This window comes from Zonotrichia albicollis, chromosome 8 (genome assembly GCF_047830755.1).
Source record: "Zonotrichia albicollis isolate bZonAlb1 chromosome 8, bZonAlb1.hap1, whole genome shotgun sequence".
In the NCBI taxonomy this organism is placed as follows: Eukaryota; Metazoa; Chordata; class Aves; order Passeriformes; family Passerellidae; genus Zonotrichia; species Zonotrichia albicollis.
In genome coordinates, this window is record NC_133826.1 from 9,671,338 (window position 1) to 9,685,815 (window position 14,478).

At 47.4% G+C, this 14,478-nt stretch overlaps 3 protein-coding genes across 3 annotated transcripts in view; 2 read left to right on the top strand and 1 right to left on the bottom strand.

The window, feature by feature from the left end:
• The first annotated feature begins 1,606 nt into the window (after positions 1–1,606).
• On the top strand, positions 1,607–8,893 carry IPP (intracisternal A particle-promoted polypeptide). Its single transcript, XM_005482218.4, has 8 exons — positions 1,607–1,987; positions 2,071–2,502; positions 2,838–2,993; positions 3,884–4,051; positions 4,868–5,005; positions 5,319–5,441; positions 6,107–6,327; positions 7,166–8,893. Exons 1-8 carry the CDS (start codon positions 1,684–1,686, stop codon positions 7,388–7,390), a joined length of 1,767 nt encoding a protein of 588 aa, XP_005482275.2. The 5' UTR covers positions 1,607–1,683; the 3' UTR covers positions 7,391–8,893.
• A 1,868-nt stretch (positions 8,894–10,761) lies between these two features.
• On the bottom strand, positions 10,762–13,536 carry TMEM69 (transmembrane protein 69). The gene is made up of 3 exons (XM_005482217.4): positions 12,993–13,536; positions 12,483–12,545; positions 10,762–11,859 (listed from the first exon to the last, which is right to left on the bottom strand). The coding sequence occupies exons 2-3, from the start codon at positions 12,525–12,527 to the stop codon at positions 11,140–11,142; spliced, it is 765 nt and encodes a 254-aa protein (XP_005482274.2). The 5' UTR covers positions 12,528–12,545; positions 12,993–13,536; the 3' UTR covers positions 10,762–11,139.
• Positions 13,537–13,688: 152 nt separating this feature from the next.
• GPBP1L1 (GC-rich promoter binding protein 1 like 1) overlaps positions 13,689–14,478 on the top strand; it is a 31,213-nt gene continuing 30,423 nt past the window's right edge. Inside the window, exon 1 of the mRNA XM_074545884.1 lies at positions 13,689–13,846. The gene's annotated coding sequence lies outside the window, so the exon portion shown is untranslated. The remainder of the gene's footprint in view (positions 13,847–14,478) is intronic.

Genomic DNA, 14,478 nt, shown 5'->3' on the forward strand with positions numbered 1-14,478 from the left:
TGATTCAGATTCTTTCCAGAAGTACATTTAAAAGTTATTACAATGAAATGCAGACTCATGAGAAAAGCCTGAGGGGCCATGACCACTGTAACTGTGAGCAGACATGTTTTTCTTTCCCAGCCTCACAGTAAATAGATATGGAAGCTTTCCAAGTGGCTCTCGGATCGCTTTTTGCTCTGGCTGGATGTTATGCTCCTGGAACAGCTGTGGAAAACTCTGGACATGTTTTTCTCTCAGAATTAGTGCCAGCTCTGCTGGACCCAGTGACTGCGTGCACTTAACTCAGTAAGTGATGTTCATCCCCCATCAGAGCTCAGGCATGCCCTGACTCAGGGAATTACACAGACTAAGATGGAAGCACACTTTGCCTCAGGATCAGGGCTGAGCCCCGTGACCCACATGGTGCTGCTACAGGACACTGATGAAACATCTGTGCTGGAACAAGGAGGAAGGCCCACACATGGCATGACACTGTGGACAAAGGGGCTGCTGGGCCGTGCCTGCCTGTCATGCTCCTGGAACAGTTGTGGAAAACTCAGGAGGGATGCTTTTCTCTCACAACCAGCGTCAGCTCTGCCAAACCCAGTGATCATGTGCGTTTACCTCAGTATGTGATGCTTATCCCCTGTCAACACTGCTCTGCTGCCACAGTCCCAGACAGTGTCCCTGCCTCTCATTTCTGCCGTTCCCTGGGCTGGTGGCAGCTGCAATTTCTCCCCAACACAGCCATATTTCTCATAAGCACCCAGTTTGCAAGAGCATGACTAGGACTGAGGGACAGAGGTTGTGAAGGCAGTAACTATATGAATAACCTATTGCAGGATCAGTTTTAACCACAAACAAGCTCTTTGCAGAGCAGGGACCAGAGGTGTCTATAGGGGTACACAGGGTCTCCTCACTTTAAAATGGACATTGAGGTGCTGGAGCATGCCCAGGGAAAGCAACAAAGCTAGAAAACGTGTCTTATGAGGGGCTGCTGGGGCAGCAGGTGTTGTTCAGTCTCAAGGAGGCTCAGGGGGGACCTCACTGCTCTCCACAATTCCCACTAAGGAGGTTATAGCGAGGTTCGGGTCAGTCTCTTTTACTGCAGTGAGAGGACCAGAGGAAATGGCCTTAAGCTAAGACAGATGAGATTCAGATTAGATGTTAGAAAAAAAAAATTTCACTCTTTGGGTGGTCAGGCAGTGGAATAGGCAGTGTCCAGGGAAGCGGTGAAGTCACCAGCCCTGGAGGTGTTTGAGAGACATCTGGATCTGGCACTGGGTGATGTGGTTTAGCAATTTAGGGAGTTACAGGAGCAGTGCTGGGTAGACCATTGGAATTAATAACCTTAAAGTTCTCTTCCAACCTTGATGATTACGTGATTCCTGTGGGGCCTCACGAGGCCAGGTGCCCAGGCAGGCGCATAGACAAAGGAGCCAACAGAGGTATCTGAACCAGTGCCGCCGTGAGGGCAGGGTTCTCGGCACACAGAGCCCTCGGCACACACGGAGCCCTCACAAACCACGGAGTCCCCACAGCGCCCTCAGCCCCCGCCCGTACCGGTGCCCGCCCCGTCCAGGCAGCGCCGCCTCAGCCGGAGCGCGCCCCTCACTTCCCCGCCGCGCACGCGCCGGGGCGGGGAGAGCGGGGCGCGTGCGCGGCGCGAGGCCGGCGCCGGGGGGTGCCGGTGCCGCAGCAGCGATGGCGGCGAGTGCCGGGATGGGCAAGGGCGGCTCTGCCTCCAGCTCCGTCTCCAGTTCCGAGCGGCACGCCCGCCTCCTCCTGGCCCAGATCAACCGGCTGCGCGCCGGGCACAGCTTCTGCGACGTGCGGCTGGAGGTGGGCCCGGAGGCGTTCTCCGTGCACCGCCTGGTGCTAGCGGCCAGCAGCCCGTACTTCGCGGCGCTGTTCGCGGGCGGCATGAAGGAGTCCGGGCGGGACGTGGTGCGGATCGCGGGCGTGGAGGCGGACACCTTCCACACGCTGCTCGACTTCATCTACACAGGTGAGGGCTGGCGGCGGGGCAGGGGGTGGGTGCCCGGCTGCCGCAGGCTGGAGCGGGGCCCCGCTGTGGTTTGGTGCCCGCAGGGGTGGTGAGCATCGCGGAGCACAACGTCCAGGAGCTCATCGTCGCCGCGGACATGCTGCAGCTCACCGAGGTGGTGGAGCTCTGCTGCGAGTTCCTCAAGGGCCAGATCGACCCGCTGAACTGCATCGGCCTCTTCCAGTTCTCCGAGCAGATCGCCTGTCACGACTTGATGGAGTTCACCGAAAGCTACATCCACGCGCACTTCCTGGAGGTGCAGGGCGGGGAGGAGTTCCTGGCGCTCACCAAGGAGCAGCTCGTGAAGATCCTGCGGAGCGAGGACCTGAGCATCGAGGACGAGTACCAGGTGTTCGCGGCAGCGATGCAATGGATTCTGAAGGACGTGGGGAAAAGAAAGAAATACGTCGTGGAAGTACTGGAGCCTGTTCGGTTCCCTCTGCTACCAGCGCAAAGGCTGTTAAAATACATAGAAAGTAAGTGAGAGAAGGAATATCAGATGCATGCATATGAGCAAACTATGTGTTGTTCAGAGTTACTGGGCTTTGGTGGACTATTCTTTACATTAATGGCATGATGAATGAAAAAAATATAGGAAACAAGCGCTATTTTTAAAAAATAAGCACAGCTTACTTTAAAAACATGCTTTTGAAAATGCCTTATAAAAGTAAGCAACATTGATTTGTCTGCTGTTTTTGGAGGAGTTAGTAATTTTTCTACAACTGAATTGCTTACAATTTGTTACTTTTCACTGTGATTTTTTTTCAATTTTGCTAATTTTATTCTTATTCTGCTTATGTTACTTTTGAAGGTATTCCAGATTTCAGTCTTCGAGTGGCCCTGCAAACTCTGTTGAAAGAATATTGTGAAGTCTCTAAGTCTCCCAAAGAGAACAAGGTCAGCAGTTTTCTGCAGGCTTCTAAAGGTCGTCCCCGGAGGAAAGCCAGGAAGTACCTTTATGCAGTAGGTTAGAATGTGGCTGTTTGAACCTTATAAAACAAATGAAGTAGTATCTCAGAATGCAGGAATGAAGGAGATACTTGAGAATTATTTTAAAAATCAAAATATATAATGATTCCAAAACATTACATCATGGCTGAGTTACCACGTTAGCAGCTTTGATTAGAATTGCACAGGAGTCCAGCATTCACATTTCTTGTCATTGTGACATGGCATTCAAAGCCCAGATTTACTGTTCAAAAATAATTTGCTTTGGGTGGAAAACTGCAAATCAGCAGAGGATTTACCAGGGCTCACTGCTGGAATGGTGTATGCAAATTCACTGCACATTTTGTTCTGATGGCTGAAGTTTTCTCTGTGCAGGACACTGTGGTTCATATGATGGGATACTTGAAAATCCAAGTTTTCAGCAAAGCTGCAGTTTTATATTGGAAGGGAATGTGTTTGTTTCACTCTGTGGGCAGTAACACCAGCTTGTACTGAGCTGTCAGTCACACACACTTGTGCCTCGCTTGTTTGTTGTTCTAATACTCTATTTTTAATTCTGTATAATTCAAAGACTATAAAGTTCTCTCTTGTCTTCTGCCTTTTATCTCATGAAAAGTTTTTACATGGCTGCCAGTATGTTATGCAGCAAAGGCTGTTGGCCGATCCTTGTATTTTACTGAAAACATGAATTCTAATATTTTTAGTGTTGTGGCATCAGCTCAGCACAATTTCCATGACCCTTGAGGCAACCATTCTTCCTTGTATGCTGGAAAAAGGAAGCTACTTGGAAAAATCCAGTTCCTTCTAAGAGTGGCTAATGGCTGCTACTGTAATATTTTTCATGGTTTAGATATAGGAGCATGAGGGTGAAGAGGAAGCTCTTACTTGGCCTTTCCCCTTGCTTTGCAGGTGGGTACACCCGCCTGCAGGGAGCACGCTGGAGTGACAGCAGAGCCCTGAGCTGTGTGGAGAGATTTGACACCTTCAGCCACTACTGGACCACGGTGTCCTCTCTGCACCAGGCCCGGAGCGGGCTGGGCGTGGCTGTGGTGGGAGGAATGGTCTATGCCATTGGAGGTAACAGCTGAAATAAGCTTGCTTTCTTACATGAATGCTAGAGAACTCATGGATGGAGGCTTTCAAAATTAATAATAATTAATAATTTCAAAATAATAATAATAAAAATAATAAAAATAATAATAATTAATAATTTCAAAATTATTCTTCCTTGATTCTCTACTGTCACTGCTCTGTGAATGCCTGTTAGGGATCCTGTACTGGCAGTTTTTACTAAGCTGCTCTTCCCTCATGGTGTAGCTATTCACAGGTTACCATATAGATGTCTGCAGATATGCTCAGAGATGCTGGCTGTTCTGGGGGATTCATGTACCACCACTGATGGAATTTGTTTTCTCACTTACAGTCTAGGAGAAGCCCATAGCACAAAAGGCAGTAGCGCAGGACACACCACTTGTGTACTGCCTGCCTGTAAAGGCTCATTATGTCTGTTTGCACAAGGATGTGATGAGTAACTCTACCAGCCCATCACAGAAGAATGCATATGTAGACTGTTTTTGTCACCACAGAGCTCATTCTTTGGTCTTGAAAACCCAGTCAGTTGTGTTGAGGAGTAAAGCATGCAGCACCCTGGTTGTTTACCTCTATGATGTTTTCAGCAACATTTCAGGAACTACTGATGAAAGTGGTTCCCAGTGATGATTCATGTGTAATCATCACTATGTATAAGTGAAGCTTTTGCTATGCTGGCTGTTTCACCAAAAGATAAATCTTGTATTCAGATGTTGCCTGTCCTGGAAGAAGCTGAAGAATGTTTCCATATCTGCAGTGAAAGAGATTGCATTTCCCCTGACTCTTCTTGCTTTTATTGTGCAGGTGAGGACAACTCGATGATTTTTGACTGTACTGAGTGTTATGATCCTGTTACAAAGCAATGGACAACTGTGGCTTCCATGAACCATCCCCGTTGTGCACTGGGCGTGTGCACATGCTATGGGGCCATCTATGCTTTGGGTAAGTTGTGGGGTTTTTCTGGGTGGAGTTAATGTTAATTCATAGAACTTGTAAAATTATCTTAAATATTACATCTTGGTGATGCAAATTCACAAACTTTAAGTTTTGAAAAACATCTGTGTCCATAAATATTAACATATATACTAAATCTCTGTGGATGAGTTATTGTATAGTTATAATTTATTTTCATGGTAGACTGACTGCATGCTGATTTCAGAATTTGTCCTAAAACAGTCCACTGAATGTCTAAAAATGCAGCTAATACACAACTTTGTGCCATTAAATTCCTTCCTGTGTTTGCTGTTATTTGCAGGAGGCTGGGTTGGAGCAGAGATTGGCAACACAATTGAAAGATTTGATCCTGAAGAGAATAGTTGGGATGTGGTGGGAAGCATGGCTAAGCCCCGTTACTGCTTTGGGTGTTGTGAAATGCAAGGTGAATATTGTTAAGTTTATATCCCTAAATAGTTCCAACAGCCATTGGATTTTGAAGCTTTATGGCTCAGTCATGAATTCTTACCTTTGTACTGAGCTGTCAGTCACACACGCTTGTGCCTTGCTTGTTTGTTGTTCTAATACTCTATTTTTAATTCTGCAGAATTCAAAGACTATAAAGTTCTCTATTGTCCCCTACCTTTTATCACATGAAAAATTTTTACATGGCTGCCAGTGTGGTTATGCAGCGAGTCTTTTTGCAGTTGATTGTTCTTTCTGATACTGCTTTTATTTATCTTCCATATTTGGGTTTGCTTGTTTTTCTTTGTGACAGTGAAGACTTGCCACAGGTTATTTTAAGACAGACATGTCTAAATACTTGACCAATAAATGTGCTTACTAAGTATTTGATGCTGGCCAGGTCAGCAGTTGCAGCCTTCTGAATGAACCTTCCCCTGCACTTAATTAATTTTTGCTTTCCTCAGAGCTTCTAGTGCTCAAGCCTCAAGCTGCTCATGCAAAAGCTTTATGTATTCTACTACTGAGCAAAAGGAGGATTTTCTGACATTCTTTAACCATCTTAATGTCAGGCTGAAACTTGTGTTGTGACAGTAATTTTTTGTCTGTATTATGAAGCCTAAAAGAGGAGAAGCTCTGTTTCTGCAGGTTTGATTTATGTCATTGGTGGTATCAGCAGTGAAGGAGTAGAGCTGCGTTCTGTTGAAGTCTACGACCCCATCTCCAAACGCTGGTCTGAGCTCGCTCCCATGGGCACCAGAAGAGCCTATCTTGGTGTAGCTGCTCTCAACGATTGTATCTATGCTGTGGGAGGTTGGAATGAATCCCAGGATGCACTTGCCAGTGTAGAAAGATACTCATTCGAAGAGGTAGGGCAGAGTCCCTTCTTTTCATAAATGTAGATTGCATCAGCTTTGTGTAAGATGCTATAGATCCTCCTTCTTTTCTTTAAAAAGAAAAAGCTGGAAATTCCATTTCCTTTTCACTACTGGCTGGGTATATTGAGTGAAACAAAATTTTGGTGATCTCAGGGTCTGTCCTAAGTAATTGTCATGGTTTAACTATGCACAGATATACTGTAGTTTGGTAAATACTTCTTAGGGTTAAGATGAGAGGATAGATTCCCCCTCTGCAACAGAAAGCTCAATAATCTGAATAGAGGGAAAAAACTCATTGTAAAGGTAAGAGTTACCTTTTATTGCAAAATTTGAGGATCTTCTTCTACATCAAAATGTAGTGATGTTTCAGCATGACTAGAAGATTAAAAAAAATTCCATACTGATATTGCTCATGTTTTTATGATGCTCTTTGGAAGAGTAGCTACTCTTAAAAGCAGAACATAATCCCATGTGCCATCTGTTTTGCTTTTCAAATTGAATCTAGTTTTCCTGTTTCCCCCACCTCAAACTGTGCCATGCTCTATTTTAGAGACTGACTGCATCTTGCAGTGACTGAAGAAAGGGAGGGGTGTTGTGTGCAGACAGTATGGGATCTGCTTTTAGAGATTACCACAATTTGGACCTATTGTGAAAGTGTTGTCATTCCTGTCTTGGTAATCTTCTGGATATGTACACATATCACATGTAAACCTGTGAAGTTATACACAGTATTCTTTGTATATGTTTCAGTCTTTAAGCTTTAAAAGTTACTTTAGCAGAATCAGGGCTTGCCTTAAAGCTATTTCTTCATCTTTCACCTTTTTGTTAGGAAAAGTGGGTTGAAGTTGCGTCGATGAAGATCCCAAGAGCTGGTGTTTGTGTTGTGGCTGTGAATGGACTTCTCTATGCCTCAGGAGGCAGAGCTCCCAGTCCTGATTTTGCTGCTCCAGTAACCTCTGACTCTGTTGAAGTTTATAACCCTCACATGGACAGCTGGACTGAAATTGCCAACATGATCACCAGCCGCTGCGAAGGAGGAGTAGCTGTGCTGTGAAACACAAGGAACAAAACTCATTCAAGGAATGAGTCAATTATGTCTCCTCAGATTTCCTGTTTCATTGGCCAGAAACCTCTTTTAACACAGGAGCTTCAGTGGAGAATTAGATCAGAGGGATTTTCCTGAGCAAAAGGAAAAGCCCTTCAAAGTAAATTGGCTTATCCAGTGTCTGTCTCAGGAAGCATTCTGTTAAGAGTAGGAATGCCTCTTAGAACTGGATTAAGCTCACTGAAATAAATGGTGAATTTGCCCTGTAAAAATCTGAAGAAATAATTCCAACACATTAAGAGACATTAATCAGGTTGTTACTGAGCACAGACTTGCAGTCTGGAAGTGAGTTACTGTCAACAGCAAGGAGTTACCTGTTGGTAAGATCAGATGGGTGATTTGGATGGCATTAGTTCTTTTTCTGGCAGAAAACAAGGAAGAGAAGATAACACACAGGAAAGACCTGGTGCCTCTACTTATGACCTTGATGCATTTAAGCCTCTTTTCTGTTGCTGGACATGGTGGGCATTAAATATGAATTGGATCTTTACTTTCTGGCCACTCCACAAATTTGAATGGTGAGTGGATGAGAATTTCCTATTCTGGAAGGTTGTCCTTACAGTTCTAACAATGCCATTCCCCTTCAGTGCTGGCTTTTCCTCTCAGTGGTGTCAGTGATGCCAGTAGAGCTCCTTTTTGTGTAAGCTCTGGTGAATTTTAAATGCAAATGCATTAGATTGGCTGTTCTGTTTAGGACTGCTCTTAGTATAAAAACACAGGGAAAGGCTTTTGCCCCCATATTTTTTCCCCATAGTCAAATGTGGTTTTACACTGTGTGACACGTGCTGAGACTTGGCATTGAATACCTGCTGTTCTACAAGACACATTCCTTCACCTTCACTACATCTTGTATCCTGCCTCATCCAAATTTGAGCCAATGGGGCTTTCTGTGCTAGAATTAGCTGCATTTAGCATTGAACTGATGATATCAGTGTGCTCTTAAGGAGTTTGTATTTAGCTCAGACACACTTAGTAAAACAATATTACAAAGAGTTTGGAGTTATTTCTAGATTCAAGTTGTTTTTTGCACACTGGCTGCATTTTCAGCACAGCTGTGGATGATTTGGATGGAGTCTGAAGTGAGGCTGCTTGAATTTTGATAGACAGTGTTATTCTAGATCACCAAACCACAACTGGAATGTCACAAAACAGGAAGCCTGGCACTGTGTAGACAAAGAAGCATTCATTCTGTTTAGGTCAAAATCCCCTGTGTAAAATTAACAAATTATTACTTGATAAATCCTCCAAGGTGAGTGTTGCCGGTACCTTAATAATCGTGGTCCTAAAATCTAACATAGAGTTGGACTAAAACATGCTAGATGATGGAGAGTCTCTCTGATTGTTCTATAATCTTGTGTGTGCTTTTACTTCAAAGAATTTCTTATGTGTCTGAATTAATGGTTTGATCTTGTTTTAACTGTTTTTCATAATAAAATGTATTTTCAGAACTGACTGGAATGCTCTTGAATAGGTTGCTTTCATAGCTCAGTAAGCTGTATTATGCCACTTTCATATAATAGGTCATTTTTTCTTTTTACCTGGAAATCATATTTCCCAGTAGAACACTAGGTAAAGATTGGTTATAAATTTTGACTATTTGAGTGGTGGAAGTAACACACTTCTGCAGTAGAATACTCATGTATTTTTCTTCTCAGTATAAAATCACTCAAACTTCTTGGGAGTCTGTCTAGCCATCTCTGTTCAGCCCTCTGTGGGATGAAATTACAGGTAATATTTCTTAGTCTTTCTTCTTTATATTTCAGGATCCCTCTTGGAACTGTTTGAGAAACACTACCTTAGCAGTATTTTATTTGTTTGGGAACTACAGGTTTACCTCTGATCCCCACCTGTGAACTTCCTGGTTTAATGGAGCTTGAGGGAATCTGCAGTTGTCTGAAGTTACCTTCTGCAGGTTTTGTAACTGATTCTGTCATGTTTGAATGAAACTTTGAAGCTGGTTGATTATGGTCTCTGATCCTCAGCACATCTTTTACCTAATCAAGACAAAGACAGGATTCTTCTCTGGACCCATCTTAAAAGATGCTATGTCTAAGTAAGAAGGAATAGGAAAAGCATTTTCATTCACAAACTCAATTTTATTTCCTTTATGTTGAAAAAGCTCTGAAATATTTTGTTTAATAGGGTACTTTCATAATTCAGCATAGAGCAATTGACACCCATAATTGCTTAATATGTTCTTTAACCTAAAAATGTTAACAGATTGCAAAAGGGAGAGGCTGATGTACAGAGCTGCTGTTTCAGCAACATCATACAAGATGGTTTCATCTCCAGGACAGGCAGGTTTCTTAAACATCTGTTCTTGCAGAATGAACAGGTAACAAATTTTAAGGGACAAGTGCTTCATTTGGTACTGAACAATGAAGATCAGTGCTTTAACAGAACTATGAAGATTATCTGGTCCTAAGACCACATGTGGATGTCATTTTCAGCTTTCTTCCTGCATCTTACACTGTAAATACTTCTGATAAAAAGCTTACAAGGAATTGGCCACATCCCATGTCATAAGTTTCTTGAGGTAGTGGACACAAAAAAGAAAATCCATGTGACTTAGGTTATATCTTCCACTAAATGATGTGCTGGGAAGAATCCAGAACAGAGGGCAGATGCTTCTGCAGTGGTTTCAGTAATAGACCCATCATGGAGGGTTTGCAGGCTACCTACAAGCCCATTGGCACCTGTCCAAATGTACATTCTTAGGGGGGAGAAGCTACTTTCAGTCCCATTATCTGATCCCTTAGTGCCAGCACTTGAGTCCTTGTGTCACAGCATAAGTTAACACTCCTCTAATTTATGAGTATGGCAGATCTTTATGGCTGTGTTGCACACAGCTTCCTTTGCCAGGCAGCCCGAAATCCAAACAAAACTAGCAAGAGGTGGCCCAAAAACCACAGGAAATTGGCCTTCCTTCTCCTGTGGCACCTTGTCAGACATACAAAGCTTCCTCTTCAGCTTTTCCCCACTGCAGCACAGGAGCTGAATGACACATTTCAGGTGAGTGCTGACCTTGGCATCCCACTGCAAACAAACCTCACCTGTCCTTTCTTAGCATCCCTGGAAGAGTCCAGGCTGGATGGGGCCTTGAGCAACCTGATCTCATGGAAGGTGTCCCTGGGTACAGCAGGGGATGGAATGAGATGATCTTTCAGGACCCTTCTGACCCAACCATTCTGTGATTCTGTGATTTTGAGCATCTCCTCTGAAAATAGGAGTGAAATAGGAGTCTTGTTCCACAACACAGCAACTGAGTAGAATGTACTTCTGCATCATTCTCTGCTACTTCTTTAAACACCAAACTAGAACTGCTTTCACCTTGTTACTGTTGTTTTCCCCATCTCAGAACATGATCACACATTACAGTCAAACCAGATGCTTTCATAGTTCAGCACAGAGCAATTCATACCCAAGTCATTTTGAATCTCCATTCTAAATTCCTAGAGCAGCAACATTTCATTCAGGAGCAATTCTTGTTCTACAGATAAGGACAGACTTGTGCTTGCCTTGGAAGTAATTACTATTTACAATACTTCCCTCCTGAACTAGCTTCAAAATCAGTTGGAAAATCATTTTGCTTCAAGAATAAGCATCTTGATCCCTGCCATCATACCACAGTCTTTATTTCTCCTGCAACTCCATACAAATACCTTATTAGTAGATAATAGCTTTTCCTTACAGATTTATCAATTTCTGTTCTGCTGTTTTCTTCTGTCATCACTTTGCTCCCCTTCTAAGAAAGATTTCAGTGCTACAGTGGCCAACAGGGATGATACCATCACCACTGTTCCAAATACCCTCAGTACTTTGAACCACCTGGGGTAAGTAGGAAGAAGGGAAATGTCATAATGCAGTGCTATCCCTAAGGCCACCGTGAGCATGAGTGCTCCCTGAGTGACATCCTTGAAAAGCAAGGCTTGGCAGGCAAGCAGAGCAGGGACTGTGCCGTTGGCCAGGTTCAGCCAGTCTGGCTTGGCTGGGCTGTTCTCTGGGAGGGCAAAGCCCCACCTCATGCCCCCCAGGAAGGAGGCAGTGGCAGCTCCATAGGTGACCTGAGCAAAGGCCAGCTCTGGGCAGTAGGAGCCCTGTGAGGCCATGGCCAGTGGCACGGCCACAAAGGGAATCAGCCCCCCCAGGCTCAGGTAGAGGACTGGTTTGGGACAATCCTTCAGTGACCCTGGGCTCTCCTGTGATTGTGCCTCAGCTTCTGCAGGGGTTTCCTTCTTGGAGACAGGCAGAGAGGAGTGGAAAGGGCGGAGCTGGGCTGTGTGAGCTGCTGCAGGCTGGAGGCTCAGAGGTGTGCAGAGAGGCCGTGCATCCCTCTGCAGCTGCAGGAGGGCCAGGGAGGAGCAGCTTCTCTTGTTCCTGCCATGGAGCAGCATGCTGGCACCAGGTAACTTCTGCAGCTGCAAGCACAAAACTTGTTCTCAGCACTGCACAGTGCAGGTTTACAGACATGCAGGTACCTAAATGACCTGAATATTGTACCAAGTGTTTTTCCAGCTCAGGTCACACCACAGCTGTCTTTGCTTTTGAATTTCAAGTGGTTTTAACCCAGCTAATGAAGGCACCCAATGCAGCTGATGAAGAGCAACTGGGCTCTCCAGAGTGCACAAGCAAAGCTTACTCAGTGCCCATCTATCCCTCCCCACACATTCTCTAAGCACTTTGAAGATTATCAGTCCTTTTCAGAGTAAAATATAAACTAGTTTCCTATAGAAGCAGGATAAGGTCACCCCAGAAATCAGCTACTGTCCCCTCACTACTCCACCAAGAAGTCACAGGAAAAAGACATTGAGGCAATAAATCTCAAAAAGCTATTCGAAATCTGAGCTAAATCTCAAAAAGCAAAGTTATTTTATAAAAGAAATAGCTTTGCCTAAAGGTGCTGTAGAAGTGATGAACTATTCCAGAAAAGCTGAGTTATACACTCCAACTTGGAAGCCACCTTTTGTTCCAAAGCTGCAGTCCTAGCTTTTGCTATTTTACTTTTAAATAAAATCAGCAAAAAAAGCCTTCAGTAACTTACTTTGAAAGGTGTTTTGAAGCAGCATCGTTGTATGAGAGGAAACATGTTTATTTTCTCAATGCCCTAAAACAGAAATATTCAGAAGAAGGTTTGAAACCAATGAATCGCTGAGTTGGTCTGATGGTCAAAGTTCAGTCACAGTCTACACTTATCAAATGCAAGAGTCTTACAGGTGTGTATTTAAAGAGATATGTGTATACATATTACATATCTATTCCATCAGTATTTGCCCACTGCAGAATACTTCGTTTCAAGCAGCTCTACGAACTGAAATTCTAAAGTTGAATTAACTGTTGCAAGAACAATTTCTAGTTTAAAAACTGAGCATCAGGAACAGATGTTGACTTCCCGCTCATGGATCATTCCCTCTTCAACGGATAAATGGCTTCACAAAGCTTATAAAGGAGCATTTCCTCAAGCGCGGGAAAAGCGATCATTAAGAAAAAAAGGAGCAGAAAAGCCACCCCATGTAAGCTGTGGGTGAGCTCCCTGCCGGGGTACCACACTCACCGGGGGAACGTGGACGGCTCACTCTGGATTTTGACTCCACAGTTCCCGGTCCTGCTGCGCCGGGAGAGAAAGGCGGCCCCGGCAGCCAAACTGCCCCGCCGGAGGGCGAAGGGAGCGGAGAATATATGGATCTTCCAGAGGGAGGAGGGGCCGCCCTACCCACCGGGACCGGGCAGGACTCACCGGGCGCTGCCACCGCCCCGGACCCGCCAGCTGTGCTGGCTTCCGGTGCTCCCATAAGCGCTCCGACGGCGCCCGGTGCTGAGCGCTACCGGTCCGGGCGGGAACGGGCGCGGCCCATCGTGTTCGTCCGGGTCGCGGAAGGCCCACCGAGCCGATACCGGGGGCAGCAGTGCCGGTCATTCTCAGCCCGAGGGCCGCAGTCGGTCTGGCAGAGGAGGGACACGCTCCTCTCCTACCCGTGGGACAGAACGTCTGCTGGGGAGCAGTGCGGCCATTCCTGCTTTCTGGCTTCCGGCATCACCTCATCGGGCAAGCCTTTCACAGGTGGACTACGAATCCCAGCCTGCCCTTCGGCGCGCCGCTCGCCGATCCTCACGGCGGCCATGGCCGGTAGTCTTCTGGGACTCGTAGTCTGCGGCTGCTTCCGACAGGCGGTGACGGGGGCGGTGCGCGCCGCCGCCTCTGATTGGTGGGGCGGGAGGCGCGGGGGCCGGGGCGGGGGCAGGGAGGGGGAGCGGGTGGGGGCGTGTTCCTTCCGCGTGCTCGGCCCCGCCCCGCGCGCGCGCGGGCCCCGCCCCCTCCGGCCCCCGGCCGGGCAGGGCTGGGCGGCCATTTTGGGCAGAGCTTTGTTATGGTTGTGGGGCCGCCGGAGCCGCGCCAGGGCCCGCCCGGTGAGTGCGGCCCCCGCGCCGCCCCCTCCGCGCCCCCAGCGCCCCCCGCACCCCCCGCGTCTTCACCCGGCCCCTGCCGCCCCCAGGCCCGCCCCGCCGCCCCCCGCGGCACCGCGGGCTCGGTGCGGCCCGGGAGCGGCCTCCCGCCAGGCCGGCCCCCCCCCCCCACCCCCCCCGCGCTCGGTCCCGCGGCCGCGGCGGCTCCGGGGGGGGACAGCGCGAGGTCCCCGCGGGCAGGGCCGGGCCGGGGTGGGCGGCGGGGCCGGGGCTCTGCGGGTTATTGTTTCCTGTTCAGCCGGGAAGTTCGTAGCGCTGACACTGCCGGAGCTGAGCTCCTGTCATGGGGCCGTCCGTGAGCGGGGCGGGGGGGGCGGCGGGTGAGTGCCGGGGGCCGGGCAGGGGCGACCCCGCTGTAGGCTGGAAACGGAACCGGGCGGCCCGGCCGTTCCCCTTGGGCTCCTCCCGGGCCGCGCTTCCCGGCTGCCCCCGGCGGGAAGGGGCGGTCGGCGGCCGGCAGTGACACGTGGGCTGCGGGCAGCCGGGGCTCGGCTCGCTGTGCCCGCTGCCAGCGGCGCTGGGAAACTTGTCAGGTGCCGCTCGGTGCCTGCTCGCAGGCAAACGGCGCCCGGGCC